Genomic DNA, 17,571 nt, shown 5'->3' with positions numbered 1-17,571 from the left:
CCTTGTGCCCAATAAGGAATCTATTATTTGGTTTGGTTTATTATTACCTCGCCTACAGAGGAAAAACTTTGTGTTGTGTGTTATCCAGGTAAATCACCATAGATAAGGGCAACAGGTGGTGCAAAAGAAAAAATAAACAGTCAGAATATAGCAGTATATCTACAAAGAAAGTGCAGATTAAACAAAAGTCTAACTCTAACGAGGTAGATTGGAAGATCGTAAATATATCCTAAATATATGAGAGGTCCGTTCAAGAATGATAACCGAGTAAGAAGCTGTTCTTGAAGCTGGTGCTTCAAATTTTTATCAAACTGCTTTCAAGTTTTTATATTTTCTAGTCGATGGGAGAGGGAAGAACAGAATGACCAGGGTGTGAATGGTCCTTGATTCAGTTGGTTGCTTTTCCAAGGCGGTGTGAAGTGTAGATGGTGATGATAGGGAGGGGCTGGGGCAGGGGGAGCTGGTTTGAGTGATGGACTGGGCTGTGTCCATGACTCTGTAATGTCTTGCAGTCTTGGGCAGAGCAGTTGCCAAACCAAACTGTGATGTGTCCACTTCGGTTACTTTCTTTTGTGCATCTGTAGAAATTCATAAGAGTAATTGTGTACATGCCAAATTGCCTTCATCTTCTGAGGTAGTAGAGCCATTGATCACCCTATTTTTTGAAGATAGTCACAAAATGCTGGAGTAACTCAGCAGGACAGGCAGCATCTCTGGAGAGAAGGAATGTGTGAGGTTTCGGGTCGAGACCCTTCTTCAAACCTTGACCTGAAACATCATCCATTCCTTCTCTCCAGAGACGCTGGCTTTCCCACTGAGTTACTCCAGCATTTTGTGTCTAGCTTCGATTGAAACCAGCATCTGTAGTTCTTTCCTATCCCCCTTTTTTTGGCTGTATTGACAATGTGGTAGGATCAGTTCAAATTGTCGATGATGTTTACACGTAAGAACGTGACGTTCTTGAACATCTTCACACGAGCACCATTGGTGTAGGCTGGGGTGTGGAAGCTGGGGTGTATCCTCCACCCTGCCTCCTGAAGTTGTGGACCAGCTCCTCCATGTTGCTGACGTTAAGGGAGAGGTTGGTGTCGACTCACCACGTTACCAAGCTAAGCTCTCTATCTCCTGTGTCTTTCTGGGAGGACTAAAAGTGATCTTGTCTGATTTAGCCTTGTATTATAATTGCAGTTGACCAGTTACTGAATTCTCGGTTTGGAATGAGTTATAAATTACTTATAATGTCTGTTTAAACAATTTTAATCTGTGGCTCATAGAAATATTAACTCGCTTTGCAATAAAATAGCTTAAACTGTTATGTTCAGAAAATAATAATATTTAACAATATACAAATCTATTTGGTCCTGTCAGTGTCACACATGCCCTGTTTCAGCTATTGATGTTTGGCTGTCAATTGAGCATGCAGCATGATGACAATGAATATTCTTAAAGAAATGTGTAGAAAGGAACTGCAGATGCTGGTTTATACCAGAGATGGACACAAAGTGCTGGAGTAACTTAGTGGGGAAAGGGCCTGTCCCACTTAGGCAACTTTTTCGACGACAGCCGGAAATTAGGCTGCCGCCACATGGTGGCGGGGTGACGTGGCGTGACGCCTGTATTGTCATGGGCTGTTGCCTCAAGTGTCGTGGCCGTTTTCTTGTCGCCGCTTGGTTTTGAAATGTTCAAAACCTCTCGGCGACAGTTAGCTTGACGTTGCGTGACTTCTCCTGGTGTAGGTGCTGTTGTAGGCTGACTTAGGCCAGATTAATGCCACCTGATGTTGGCTGTTGCCGGGTGCTGACTTTGGTGAGTTCAAGTGGCGGCAGCCAACATCATGCAACCTCAACCAGCGACAGTATCGGCGTCACGAGAAGTCACCTTGCGTCATTTGAAAAATAGTGCATCGCTCCGCCTGTCTTCAGTTGATGCCGTCAGGGTCGTAGCTTGACGTAGCTTATCGCGGGCTGACGTAGGTTGACTTCGGTTGTCGTAAGCTGTCGTCTATGTCATCGTAGGCTGTCGTGGGTTGACGTCGCGTGTCGTGAAGAATTGGGACGTAGCTTGTTGTAGCTTGACATCGACTAGGTGGTCGCCTGTCGTAGACATTGTCGTAGGGCTCCGTTTTCTCGGCGTCACGCCACGACAGTGACTGTCTGGCTCACTTAGGCTGAAAAAGTCGCCTAAGTGAGCCAGACCCTTTAGGCAGCATCCTGTCCCCTGAGTCACCCTCCGTCTTCATTCTTAAAGAAATGTAAGGTTTGCAACGTGTATGGGCGAATGTATCAGATAACTTTTAATTCTGCGCTGATTTTTGCTGTCATTTGAATATCTCGATTGGATGAATTATTTTTCTTTTTTTTATTAGAAGCATATGTACAAATAATAATAAGTGACAATTTAATTACAGATTTCTTACATGGCTTCGGTTTTTTTTTTAAGAGTAAAGATAAAGGGAGAAAGAGATGAGAGAAAGTAATAGAGAGAGAAGAAGAGAGAAAGAAAAAAAAGGAGACGCAGAGAGAAACAACCAATGACAAGATTATGGAGATAGATCCAGGAAATGTGGAGTGTAACTATTCATCCAGTCCCAAACTCAGGTTTCAACCCAGATTCTGTGTTAAACCAGTTTACCTTTTCAAATATTCAATAAATGGAGACCATATTCTAACAAAAAGTTCTGGTTTGTCAATTAAGACAAGTCTTATTTTAAAAAAATGCAAGGTCTCAGTCATTTCCGTAACCCACAAGATGAATTCTTTTTTCTATCTAAGTGCTAATCTTTTACTCTGCATTACCGTAAATTAAAAGTGCAAAAACAGCAGTTTGGGTAACAGAAATTCATCCTTACAGAATTCACAAATCACAACCCAAAAATTAGAGATGCGGAATAAAATTCCCTCTCAAGGAATTTGAGTGGAGAGAAATGAACATGAAATGCAAAAGCATCAGCAAATGTTAGTCACTTAAATACTGTGGGGCAATAAGATTCAGCTGTGATGCCCCGTGTCCATTGGGTTGGCAATCACAGCCGAATTCCCCTCTGCACCACATTGCCTCCAATCTGAGAACATGTCATGGCTGAGTCCCTCCATCATCGCTCTGTCTCCAATCCAAGAACATGTGAGCAAATGTCTCAGAGTACAACACTCCTGTGCCCTTCACCTGCGAGGCATGTTCTCTGTCGAGCTGCGTTGTGGGGACCACGGTAGCCATGGCCAGCTCTTACATCAGTTCCTTACAGTCATCTCTTCACCTTTACTTCACTGCACTTTAACCCATTACCCCCTGAATTCCTCCTACACCTCCATCCCCCTGTGAACCCCTGAACCCTTTCCCAGGTATCCCGCCCCTTTCCCTGATATCCCCACTCCTTAAACCCTTTCCTAATTCACAGGCATCGTCCGTTCCCTCGCTTCAATATTAGCATCAGCTGTTAAATAATGGCAGTGGGTCACTTTGCCATCGCCAATAAAAGGCTACAAACCTGCACATCTTTGGAGCGTGGGATGAAACCAGAGCACCCGGAGAAAGCCCACGTGGTCGCAGGGAAAACAAACAAACTCTATACAGACAGCATCCGTAGTCAGGATCAAACCCAGGTCTCTGGCACTGTAAAGGGCCTGTCCCACTTTCACAACCTAATTTTGCCCGTGACTCATACTCGTAGCATGGTCGTTACGAGGTCGTAGGTAGGTCGTAGCAGGTCGTGATGCTAGTCGTAGGTACTCGTGGCATCAAGTAGGTCGGGGCGTTTTTTCGATGAAAAATGTCCACGAGTAAAAAAGTTGTGAATTAGGTCGTGAAAGTGGGACAGGCCCTTAAGGCAGCAACTCTACTGCTGCGCCATTGATAATAAAAATTGAACACGTATGAATGATAAAGCTCTGAAAATACTGCTTTTCTGAAAATATTTTTCTTTCAGGTGAACCAACTGTTGGATGGAATTGTAACTGATTTTAATGTTAGGATTTTATAATGAAACATATGATACATATTAACTATCACATTGCATTGAAAATCATTGCTGATTTTATTTCAATAGAAGAATGCAAATTTTGTAATAGTCCAAGAGCTGAAATATATTTTTCCTTGCATAAATCCAGTTGTATTACAGAGAGTCCAGCTGACATTGGTACACATTTCAATTTTGTGTTACTGCATGTGTGTCTGCACATATGTGTTGGTGCGGCCACCAATTAAATGGACAGTGATAATAGGTTGGTCTTTTATTGAGGAGGTCCTGGGCAAATTGAGCATTTTTCTAAATTTTGCAAAGTTAATCTTTACAAAGTTAATGCAATTTAGTTTAGTTCAATTCAGTTTAGAGATGCAGTGCGGAAACAGTCCCTTTGGCCCACCGAGTCCATACCGATCAGTGATCCCTACACACTAACACTATCCTACACATACTAGGGACAATTTACAATTACACCAAGCCAATTAACCTATAAACCTGTACGTCTTAGGGAGGAAACCGGAGCTCCCAGAAAAATTCCATGCAGGTCACGCAGAGAACTTACAAACTTCGTACATACAGTACCCATAGTCAGGATCGAACCGGGGTCCCTGGCAGCAACTCTACTGCAGGGCCACTGTGCCATCCCAGATTGACTTAACTCGAGGTGCTGCTTTTCCCAATTCTAAATCTATGTGAAAATGGGACAAAATAAATTGAAATTCAGTCTCATTTCAAACTACTTTTGTTTGTAAAAATATATTTGCTCTTGTTGAAAGATAATGCTACCTTGTGCTTGGGACTGATGGTCGTTGAAGTGAGATAGATATCGTGAGATGCAAACAATTCTTCAAGATCAAGCAGAGTTTTGCTTTTTCTGTCATTTGTGTATCGCCCTTCCTGACGTCTGCTGATTGCATTATGTTAATGTCTTTTAGATCCCACTTCCAGATGGCGGGAATATGGTGCCTTGGCAATTATCATGGCTGGGATTGCAATTGGCTTTCACCAACTCTACAAGGTACAGTTCCAGTTTTGACAGAAAAAACTCACAGAAATAAGAACATAAATTATTTATTTTTGCAAAGCTTTGAGCATAGAATCAAGACATTTTAAATCGTGTTCAGTTGAGCTGTAAGATTAGATTGTTATATTGCAATTATTGAGTTGGCTCTGCCAAATCCTGAGTTGTGATTATTGAACATTTTGAACTGTATTGCACCAGGGTGAAATACTGTCGGCTGCACTTTTGACTTGATCGATGACTGAGTTAAAACATAATGAATGAAACATTGCAAAGTCCAGGTTGGCTTTGAAGTGGGTGCAGATTCCTTTTTCTGGCAATTCTGTTCAGTTGGATCTTGATCCTGGTGTTTGTGCTGAGCAGGTTTTTGTGCTACAGTTGCAGTGTGAGTACACCCCAAGTGTAATCCACAAGAACCAGATAACGTGCTGTGAACGGGTATTGGCTTAGCAAATGAATTATTTTACTCTGTAATACTTGAGTATGAATACGAACCACTAAATATATCTGGTGAGAACACTTGGTGAACAGTTTCTATGACATCAATTCTTGGAACTCCCTTGAGTAGCTTATAAGCTTTTTGTTCATCTATTTGACAACTGATGCCCTGATATTAATGTAAACCGTGTCAGCTGTTGTGCCATACACTGTTGTGCTGCAATGAAAGGAACGTGTGTTACACGGATCAAAGTAGACGGTCAGTTTAGAAGTGTGAGACATTTATTTTCTTTCAGATCCAATATATACTTCCACTACAAACCACGTTAGAAATTACCAAATTGTGAACCAGACAGAACAAAATTAGTCTCACTTGATGGGCCAAAACCACAGGTGTCTTATGCATTTAAGTTTTAATTTTACATTTGTTAAGTTGTAAGTAACCATTTAGAAAATTATTATAGTGGGTAAATGAGACCAACAACCGAGACTTCAATGCATTTTCCACCCTTACATTCCTAAAATTACAATAGCTACAAAAAGCATGACCATGCAAGTAGCACTTCTGCTACTGCCTTGTGCTTAGGTCTCATTTACTGATATCATTATAATGAACGTTGCAGTCTACCTTATGGGGGTACAGGGACCCTTGAGCTGATTAAAATGCTCCTCTGTATTGTGTGCTTTTATCAGCTTTGCCTCAAATTCCATTTTGAAAATGCACTGGAATGTTCTTTATTAAAAATGAGTACTCTTAAAGGTTCATTTATATTTGATTGTCAATTATTTTAATCAGACCCTTTGGAGGTCTAAAGACAGAAATTCAATATTTGTAACGTGGACATTTCACTAACTCAGTGCTTTGATACGTCCCTTGTTTGTTCCTCTTATTTCTCTCTTGGATTCTCTTGCATTTCTTTATAGAATTATCTTCTTGTTCAGCTTTTCTCTCTCATCTCAATCCACCTTTATTCTGCTTTACACGTGCATCTTTCTCCGGCATGTTTCCACGCTCCCTCAGTGTTGATCCTGTTTCGTTCATTTGTTAATCCTCACCATTTCTGTCTCCCACACCAGTTGTTGGATCCCATCAATTGGCTCCCGTCTCTCTCCCTCCTTTTCCAACTTATTTATCTCTCTCGCTCTTTCCTTGTCAGACAGCCATCCCTCTGTGTCACGGTCCACGCTTATGCCTTAGCATCTCTCTCTGTGCTGCACCGGCCCCCTGCTGTGCCCCAACAGCCCCCCTCCCCCATCCCTACCATGATGCAGACCCTCCCTCTGTGCTTCACCCACTCTCTGCTCTGCACCTGATTTCTATAGTCACAGAGTCTTAAACATTGAGATTGTACCTGCCTCAACTACCTCCTCTGGCTGCTCGGTCCATACACCCACCACCCATTGTGTGAAAAAGTTACTCCTCAGGTTCCTGTTAAATCTTTCCCCCGCTCCCCTTACATCTATGTCCTCGATTCTCAATTCCCCTACTTTGGGCAAGAGACTCTGTATCTATTTGATCTATTCCACTCATGATTTTGTACACCTCTATAAGATCACCCCTCATCCTGCTGCACTCCAAGAAATAGCCTGCTCAACCTCCCCCTATAGCTCAGGCCCCCCTAGTCTTGGCAACATCCTCGTAAATCTTCTCTGTACCCTTTCTAGCTTGACAACAGCTTTCCTATAACATGTTGCCCAGAACTGAACACAGTACTCTAAATGTGGCTTCTCCAACGTCTTATACAACTGCAACATGACCTCCCATCTACTACACTCATACCAGTACTGCTTACAATGTAATGCTTTGAAGATTCAGTCCTTTACGAAATTGTACCATCCTCCCAATAAAAATATACTGGAGGCTGTTCATTCTGATCGATATTTTGAATGGTGGGAGATAATATTTAATGCAGCTTCACCAAAATGCATCTTCAAGGTCACAGTAAATGAATTGCCATAGCAGACTGCAGTAAATGCCAGCATGATTAGCATCAAAGCCATAATTATACAGCTGTTGCTCCAAACACTTTGCCGGGTTTCTGTATTTACCAGGTTCTTCTCACACTACCTCCCCACCCAAGCCCCTATCATCCTCTTTCTTTCCCCTCCCCTCATATTGCCCATTGTCCCCACCCTCCTCCCACCACTAACCACCTCCCATCCCCCACTGCTCATCTCCTCCCATCCCCCACCGCTCCCACCCCCTCCCATCCCTCACTGCTCCCTTGATCCCGCTAGCCCTAAGTGCTCTATCTTTTGAATGTATCGAGTGAATCGGCCTCCACTGCTTCTGAGGCAGAAAATTCCACAAATTCACAACTCTCTGGGTGAAAATGTTTTTCCTCATCTCAGTTCTAAATAGCCTTATTCTTGTGGCCCCTGGTTCTGAACTCCCCCAACATCTGGAACATGTTTCCTGCATCTAGCATGTCCAATCCCTTGATAATTTTATATATTTCTGTAACATCCCGTCTCATCCTTCTAAATTCCAGTGAAATCAAGCTCATTCGTTCCATTCTCTCATCATGAGATAGATAGATAGATAGATAGATAGATAGATAGATAGATAGATAGATAGATAGATAGATAGATAGATAGATAGATAGATAGATAGATAGATAGATAGATTTATTTGTCACGTACCAATTGGTACAGTGAAATACACTGTGGTCACCATACAGCCATACAAATAATAAAGAGCACAGAACACGATAGTCTTTAACACAGACATCCCCACACAGTGGGATCAAAGTTTCCCATTGTGAGGGAAGGCTCCAAAATTCAGTCATCCTCCTCCGTTGTCCTCCTGCGGTCGGGGGGCTCCCGAACCCCCCCACTGTCGCCGCAACGGGCGGCACGATGTTCAGGCCCGCTCGCCGGGGTGATGGAAGTCCGACCTCGGGACTGGAGGACATCCTCCGCGGCTTGGACATCCGAAGACGGCCACCTCCTACCAGAGTCCGCGGCTCCAGAAGTCCACAGGCCGCGCCGGGCGAAGATTCAACGCTGGCGGCCCTCGGCAAAGGGTCCCAGGTCTCCGCGATGTTGAAGACAGCGCCGGCTGCGCTGGAAGCTCTGCAGACCACAGCTTCGATGTAGATGCAGCAGGCCCAACATGCCGGAGCTTCCATGGCGATCCCAGATAAGGCATCGCCCGCTCCGCGGAGAATCCAGCGCTGCGCCGCCGCTGCTGGAGCTTTAGTCCGGTCCCCGGCAGGAAAGGCCGCTCCAGGTGGTAGGCCGCGAGGTGGGAGGCGAGGACGCGACTTGGAGAATAGTCGCGTCCTCGCCAGGAAGTGACTGGGAAACGGTTTCCCCCTTACCCTATCCCCCTCCCCCACATAGAAAAGTTAAAGAAACTAAAGAAACAGACTTAAAACTAACTAAAAATTTAAAAAAGATAGAAAAACAAACAGACTGTAGGCAGAAGGTACACAAAAATGCTGGAGAAACTCAGCGGGTGCAGCAGCATTTATGGAGCGAAGGAAATAGGTGACGTTTCGGGCCGAAACCCTTCTTCAGACTGAGGCAGAGGCTGCCTTCAGTGCGGCGCCCCTAGTGGCAGTCCCGCCATCCCAGGAATTAACCTCGTCAACCTACGCTGCACTCCGTCAATAGCAAGAATGTCCTTTCTCAAATTAGAAGACCAAAACTGCACACAATACTCCAGGCGTGATCTCACCAGGGCCCTGTACAACTGCAGAAGGACCTCTTTGCTCCTATACTCAAATCCTCTCGCTATGAAGGCCAACATGCCATTAGCTTTCTTCACTGCCTGCTGTACCATTGATCACCTGTTCACAGCAGTTCTATGTTATCCCACTTTCACATCCACCCCCTACACACTTGGGGCAATTTGTACCAGACAACACCACATGTTTTTGCAGTGTGCGAAGAAACCGGAGCCCATGGAAGAAGCCCAAGCAGTCAAAGGTAGAACTTGAATAGAAGAATAGAATGCAATTTATTGTCATTCAAACCTAGGTTTGAACGAAATATCAAACTCCACCAGAGGTCAGGATGGATTCTGGGTCTCTGGCGCTATGAGGTAGCAGCTGTACCAGCTGCACCATCATGCCGCCCTTTGCGATCTTGACCCCAAAGGTTATCTGTCCATTTCCCTCAACAATTGTTGCCCGACCCGTTGAATTTCTACAGCAGGTAGTTAGTTGCTCCAGATGACAACATTTACAGTTTTGTATGCCTCCATACAGACAATAGCAGAGGTCAGGACTGAACTCGTATTGCCGGAGTTGTCAGTCAGCATCTCCACTTGCTGTGCCCCACTGTGCCACTGTCAAAGCCAAACATTGTAAGAAAAGTACTGAGCTGGAACTGTCAACTGGAAACAGTTGGCAAATAGATAAACTTACAGGTACAATAGCTGTAGTTGTTGAAGGGCCACGTCATGCTGACTGTGGCCTCTGAGTCATGAGAGATCAGCTGGCAATCTTTGAATCAAGGCCAGAGATAACGTGGACTGGGGCATAGGATTGGGGACCCCGTTAATTTCAATGAGAATTTACAGCCTAGAACATGAAGTGATTTTTAAAATAATACATATTTCACTTTGATATTAATGATTTAAAAAAAATTACATGTCCTGTAATTAGTCTTTAAAAAGCAGTGTTATTTTAAAATCTGGCCATCTGACAATCGAACCGCACTCACCTGTATCCATTTGAGTCTGAAGAAGGGTCTCGACCAGAAACATCACCTATTCCATTTTTCCAAAGATGCTGTCTGACCCACTGAGTTACTCCAGCTTTTTGTGTCTCTCTCTGCTTATCACTTGCCTGGCTTTGTCCTACCCACAACTCCTTTCCAGTTTTCTAACCCTTCCCACTCTGAAGAAGGGTCCCGACCCAAAACCCATGATCACATTAAATGGCGGTGCTGGCTCGAAGGGCCGAATGGCCTACTCCTGCACCTATTGTCTATTGTCTAAAACATCGTCTATCCATGTTCTCCAGAGATTCACGAACAAGGAACTGCAGATGCTGGTTACAAAAATAGGCACAAAGTGCTGGAGTAACTCTGGCAACGTTTCTGGAGAACATGAACAGGCTGAAGAAGTTGTCCCGACTGGAAACCTCACCCACCCGTGCCTTTCAGAGATGCTGCCTGACCCGCAGAGTTACTCCAGCACTTTGTGTCTTTTTTGTAAACCAGCATCTGCAGTTCGTTGTGTCTTTGTTTTGTTTATATATATATATATATATCTCTAAATGACAAAGAGATTTAAAAACTGTTGGGCTCCTTGACAACTCTGACATAAGCTCTGCCCTAGCCTCAGCTATTCTTTTGGTCTAAGACTATCTGTGCGTTCTCAGGGATGCATCTTCTGCAGCACACCAGGCAATGCCCTCGCACCACTGAGGCTTCACTCCGCTGTGCCGTGTGTTTCCAGGATCGAGAGGCCCAGCAAAGTTCTACGTCTGTGAGCAGATTAGAACTGGTGTGGAGGAAGCATAGGGTGGTTGCAGCATGACACGGCGCAGTGTTGACTGTGTATTGAACTTTGATGGCACTTTGATATTACTGTCATGGTCACTGCTGTTTTAAAATCTGTTTAAAAACGATGTATTGGAGAGAGCCCACCAACATTTTGCCACAAACTTTTCTAAATTCACAGTTAGGATGAGCAGAATAAACAAATATTAATGTTGTCTCCCTGACCATCCGCAAGGTTCCATTTACCTTCTGTTACCTGTCAGCCATATTAAACCATCTGAAGAAGGGTCTCGAGCCGAAAGGTAATCTATTCCTATTCTCCAGAGATGATGTCTAACCCGCTGAGTTACTCCAGCATTTTGTCTATGTTCGATACAAACCATCTGAATACTCAATCGTAGTCATCGCCTTCCCTCGAGATCGAGCATGATGGTCTACCTTCTGTTGTTTTTATGGACTCTCAGCTCCTCACAGAACGAAGTCGCCTGTGCGTGTGTTTGTTTAACGTGTACTTGATGTTGCACTCCAAGAAGCACATCGTCCTTCACAAATCAATCAACATTCCAGTGGCAAGGGAACCAAGACGATTGGAGCTGATAGATCTGTTGCAGCCTTCATCCGCTTTCACAGCCGTTGAGTTCAAGATAACTTTGTTCGCCTGGTCTGCCGTTGTGGTCTTGTAGGTTGGATCGTTCTTAGTCTGGACTCTCATCCTCGATCTTATCACCATGGGGGCCACCTATGGTGACCCTACCAGAAACTGGTGCTTCCGTCGGCATTGCTTTCGGATTCATTGGGACACGCAAGCCCCTTCAACACGACAAGGTAAACGATCCAAAGAGAATACTCAATACCAGTTTCCTGAAACAGATTCTCTATTCCTAGGTCTCCTAGCAACAAATTTACAAGTGCACAAAGGAAAAGTTTCAAGGATGTTCTCAAAACCTCCTTAAAATGTGACGTCCCCACTAACTCCTTCACCTGTGACCATTCATTGGGTTCACGGTGATATTGAGGACCTTGAACCCCAGCAAGGGGAAATGCACAAACAGAACTGCAGCACAAACAGTGGAAAGAGCACACCACTGCCAAAACTGACCCATGCTGCCCGACACCAACCTGCCCCAGCTGTGGCAGAGTGTGTAGATCCCACATTGGTAGCATTAGTCACCCCAGAGCCCATTGAAACAAGTCTTCCTCACTCCCAAGGGACTGCCGAACAGGATGATTATTTCAAAGTGACTTATATTATTGTGTAGGAAGGAACTGCAGATGCTGGTTTATAGATAGACACAGATTATGGAGTAACTCATCTCTGGGGAAAAATAGGTGACGATCTGGGTCGGAGCCCTTCTTAACACTGAAAGTAGAAGCGGTGTGGGGGGAATAAACTGGAGGCGAGAAAAGGCCAGGTTAACTTGGGGCTGGCAACAGATGACCCCTGGAAGGATGGAGTGCATAATGGTTCATTGTTGGCTGGGGAATGCGTGATAATAAGAGAGATACAAGGATGAGAATCGTGGAACTGGTAGGACGACTAGGGTGGGGGAGCAGGAGGAGGGAATGCAGGAGTTACTCTTGTTCACACCTTCACCAGCCAACAATGGGCCATTATGGGCTCCACCCTTCCTGACGTCATCCGTTGCTGGCCCCGATTTGTTCTGACATATTATTATTGGAACAAACCTTTACCCACACAGAATAGATTAAAACATTTGCAATATCATGACTGTGTTGCCACTGTTCGATATATTTGAATTGTTTTGAATAGTTTCATTGTCCATTTGTGTAAGTCACCATGAATTGTATTTGTTATTTTAAACAGTGCAACAAGCATCCTTGTGACAGCATGCCCTTCACAATCACATTGTATATAATTGGAAACAGAAATCCAGCAATACTTTTTTTTAAGCTGATTAAGCAAAATACAATTATTTTAAGAGGCTCAACCAGTGGTTGCATTGACCTGATTCCCATCCAAACTATGTTGAATGTCAAGCTTGATTCTCATTTAATCCCTCTTTGTCCAACTTTATTTTGATATTGATATCGTCCAACTTTATTTTGTAGTAAAGGGTATCAGATAGTAAAATGTATCTGAAAACAATAGAGTGTGCATTTCTGTGAAATTTGCCTTCAGTTGGATGAATGATGCAAAAATTGCATAGAAAAAATGTATGTGTTCGACAGCAACAACCTAGAAGACAGGGAATGGATGAATCTAACAGAAATAGACAAACCTAGTTCACGAAAAGGGGTGAGCCTCGCATCGATATCCAGGATTGTCACGCCATGGTCTGAAACTGGATCATTATCGAACAAGAAGATGGGCAGGCAACTGAACCGTCCTACCACAACTAGAGAGCAGTCCTGTACAACTATCTACCTCGTTGGAGCCCCTTGGACTATCTTTGATCGGACTTTACTGCCTTTATATTGCACTAAACGTCATTCACACAATTCCGGTTGTCATGTATTTGTACACTGTGAATGACAACTGTGTATTGTCGTTCCGCTGGCTGGTTGGCACGCAACAAAAGCTTTTCACTGCACCTTGGTACATGTGACAATAAAATAAAAGAAACTAAATTAGATGTGGCCACTGAAGGAAGACGACTCCAGGAGATGAGGCTTTGCTGATTTGGGAAAGTAAGAAGGATCGAAGAAAGACAGGTGATGGATGCCCTGAAGAATGATTTGTAGGCTGCAGGAGGCTCACTGAGCTCGGCCACCATGTACTTGACCACCATCTCATTGAGGTCGGTTGTATAGCCAGAGTAGGTAGGCCCCCTTCGGTCATGACTGACCGTGGGTGATGCATCCTAGTTTACAGGTGATGTGTGGTCGGATGCAAGCCTGGGCGATGTCATGTGGAGGACAGGCTGTTGCCCATGTAGCACGTCCCCCCTCTCCACATCGCTGATCGATCCAAAGGAACAGCAGGGCCGTTACAGTTTGGCACCAGCGCCGTCGCAGGAGCTGCCAGAGCGAGGTTGTAGACAACCACAAACTGCCATAGGACCTCCGACTCCAGATTTTCTTGAGGTTTACTCCAGGAGCCTTCTCCATGACTGGATATGGCCACAAGGCAGTGGAGGTTTTAAATCAGAGTTTTCCCTCTCCTAGATGGACCGCCTTCCTAGGCTGACGAGCCCCATCTGCCAGAAGGCCTTTGAAAAAACAACTTCTAACTGCTGCGATGAGGAAGGAATGATAACCATGGGCCTTAAAATTAAAATATTGGACATGTGAGGACTGGAGAAAGGTATTATTCAATGACGAAAGCCATTTCCTGATTTAGAACCAACGTAGCCAACATGTCTGGAGATCAGTCGGAAGGCAGGTGAGAAAATGCCACACCGACCAGTTGATCAAATATCCTGAAAAGCTGACCCTATGGGGTTGTTTCAGCTACTACAGTGTTGGTCTGCTGTACCCAGTTGGCGGAATGATAAGATGGCCACGATATATTGATATATTGCAGAGTAGAGTGGTGCCGGAGATGGCAGACTTTTCCAGATGGATCTGGCATATTCCAGCAAGACCTTGCACCGTCCCACACTCAGTTTTTCTCACAGCATGGGATATGTGTCTTGGTAACTCGCCCGACCTGAATTCAATTGAGAGTTTGTGGTCACATTCAAGGAGAAACTGAAAGGACTGTACCATGAGGCAGAAGCTCCTCAAGACCATAATTCAGCTGGTATCGGGAAGAAGAAAAATCCTTGGAAATTGTCACAATCTGGTTGATTCCATGGCATATCTTGTCAAGGACTTGATAAAGAACAGTGGTGGACATATCGAAGGTAGACAAAAATGCCGGAGAAACTCAGCGGGTGCGGCAGCATCTATGGAGCGAAGGAAATAGACAACATTTCGGGCCGAAACCCTTCTTCAGAATCGAAACCCGATCGGCCCGAAACGTTGTCTATTTCCTTTGCTCCATAGATGCTGCCGCACCCGCTGAGTTTCTCCAGCGTTTATGTCTACCTTCGATTTTCCAGCGTCTGCAGTTCCTTCTTAAACAGTGGTGGACATATAATGTACCAAAGACATATTGGCGCGATGATAATGGATAAAAGGTAGCCCTGTGACATATATATTGACTTGTTATATCCGAGTGTAAGTTTGATTCGATTAATTTGCACAAGGATGTAGCAGCGGTGAACCACATGAAATGTAATATGCTGAAAGACCGAATGGGAACTAAACACAGCAAATAGAGTTGAAGAAACTTGTAACTGAGAATTTCTCAGTTCAATGGTCCTACTGTGGGCTTGGGGATGATACCATAAATGTTTCTAATTAAGGGAATTCATGGTCATGGATATTGATTGATTGCAAGAGCTCGCTGAATTCCTGATTTATATACGCCAGCATAATGTTCAGAAATTCAGTAAATAAAGCAGTATGCCAGCAGGACGAGGGCAGCACTTTAGGATGTGAAGGTACACACAAAAAAAAAAAGCTGGAGAAACTCAGCGGGTGCAGCAGCATCTATGGAGCGAAGGAAATAGACAACGTTTTGGCCCTAACGTTTTTTTTTTTGTGTACCTTCGATTTTCCAGCATCTGCAGTTCCTTCTTAAACACTTTAGGATGTGAGATGAGTAATGTCCATGATGCCATGAATCTCTCCAACAAGGGGCTAGGTAGTGTACCTCCCCTTGGCATTCAAATAACATTGCAACATCTCAATCCCCCACCTTCAATTTCCTGGATTTCCCTATTAACTAGAAATTGATAAGGATCACCTAGACACAAAAACAACTCGGGATGGGTATCATGGGATGAATGTCTTGCTTCCTGACCAATACATCTCTTCCACTGCCTATAAAACTCAGTAAAATACTGCCCACTCATCTGGATGAGAGTAATTCTCAAAACTCAACACCATTTAAGGAAGAGCTTTGATTGGAACTTATCTGCCACATGGAACTTTCAGCAATGGCACACCTTGGCTGCAGCTCTAGGTTTATTATTGGTGCATGTTTTGAGATACAGTGAGAAGCTTTGTTTTTGCCTGCTTTCCACGTAGGTTAGATTCCATAGCGAGGGACAGTTTCTTCCCAGCTATATTCAGGCAACTGAACCATCCTATCAACAACTAGAGTGGGTCCTGAGCTACTATTTACCTCATTGGAGACACTCAGTCTATCTTTAATCGGAGATAGACACAAAAAAGCTGGAGTAACTCAGCAGGACAGACAGCATCTCTGGAGATAAGGAATGGGTGATGTTTCGGGTCGACTTTACTGGATGTAGTAGCGGTGAACCAGATGAAATATAATCTGCTGAAAAACCAAATAGTAACTAAACACAGTAAATAGTCGAAGAAAATTGTAACAGAATTTCCCAGTTCAATGGTCCTATCATCAATGGGGGATGATACCATAAAATCTTGCACTAAGCACTATTCCCTTTATCGTGTATCTGTACACTGTGAATGGCTCGATTGTAATCATGTATAGACTCTCCTCTGACTGGTTAACACTTTACACTGTACCATGGTACACAAGACAATAAATAAAACTAAACTAGATATACCATGCATAAATACAATCATGTCAAACCCATGTACAATAGATAGAAAAGGGTTTAAAAAGAGTAGTTATTTATATCGGCTGGTAGTAGATCCTTTGCTGGAAAGTGCATGCAAAGGGCCGCCTTGCTCCAGTGCCATCTTGGAAGCAAGTGTAGCTTGCCATGACCCCTTTGATGTCAACTCCCAAACTCTCAGCCTCCACCAGCTGGTAGGAGCAGGGCAAGAGGCAGATGAGAACGTCACTCACTTCAGGTACACCTGCAGTTCACACATCATCCTGAGCTGAAAATATGGCTGTTCTTTCAATGGTGCTGGCCAACATCCTGGAATTCTGTCTAATAGTGCCTTCCCCAGGAAGTCGGCCAAAGTTTGTTCACTCCTGTTACTCAAGAATAATATGGCATTGAGAGTAATATTATTTCTGCCGGAAGTGGCCACATCCTGGAAAGAACAGCTTACAGGGAAGAGATGGAACACCTGATTGATCGGTGCGCCAACAACAACCTCTCGCTTAACATCAATAAGACCAAAGAACTAATTGTTGATGTCAGAAAGGGGACACCTTGGGACGACACATCAGTCTTTATTGGTGGGTTGGCAGTGGAGAGCAGACGTTTCAAATTCCTTGGTGTTAAATCCTCGGGTGACCCAGCACAATAGATGTAATCACGATGAAGGCATGCCAGCATCTCTACTTGCTTAGAAGTTTAAAGAGATTCAGCAAGTCACAGAATTCTCACAGAAGCTTCTACAGATGTACTGTGGGAAGTGTTCTGGGCGGTTGCATCATGGCCTGGTAGGGCAATTCCAATGCGCAACAATGCAGGGGGCTGCAGAAAGGGTTGGACTCAGCCAGATCGATAATGAGCAAAGCCCTCCTCACCGTCGAAAGCCTCTACGTGAGGCAGCACCACAAGGCGGCCACATCTGTCATCAAGGATTCCCACCATCCGTGCCGTGCTTCATCCTGTAATTTATATACGAGTTATGTCTTTGTGTGTTTGATTGAGTCTATGTGTCTGTGATGCTGCTGCAAGCAAGAATATCATTGTGACTGTCCTTGTGAAAATGACAATACACTTGACTTGAAGATGTCAAATAAAGCCTGCACCAGACTACTAATGAAGTTCAGAAGAGTTATTCAATATTTTGTGAT

The 17,571-nt window shown here is 44.1% G+C and overlaps 1 protein-coding gene across 1 annotated transcript in view; it reads left to right on the top strand.

Moving 5' to 3' along the window:
- pex14 (peroxisomal biogenesis factor 14) overlaps positions 1–17,571 on the top strand; it is a 266,863-nt gene that overhangs the window by 174,930 nt on the left and 74,362 nt on the right. The window contains exon 5 of the mRNA XM_033048496.1: positions 4,894–4,976. Within this exon, the coding sequence (XP_032904387.1) occupies positions 4,894–4,976 (83 nt within the window). The remainder of the gene's footprint in view (positions 1–4,893; positions 4,977–17,571) is intronic.

This window comes from Amblyraja radiata, chromosome 31 (genome assembly GCF_010909765.2).
Source record: "Amblyraja radiata isolate CabotCenter1 chromosome 31, sAmbRad1.1.pri, whole genome shotgun sequence".
Classification (NCBI taxonomy): Eukaryota; Metazoa; Chordata; class Chondrichthyes; order Rajiformes; family Rajidae; genus Amblyraja; species Amblyraja radiata.
Note: the sequence above shows the minus strand (reverse complement) of the source record. Positions and strands in the feature narration are given on the sequence as shown.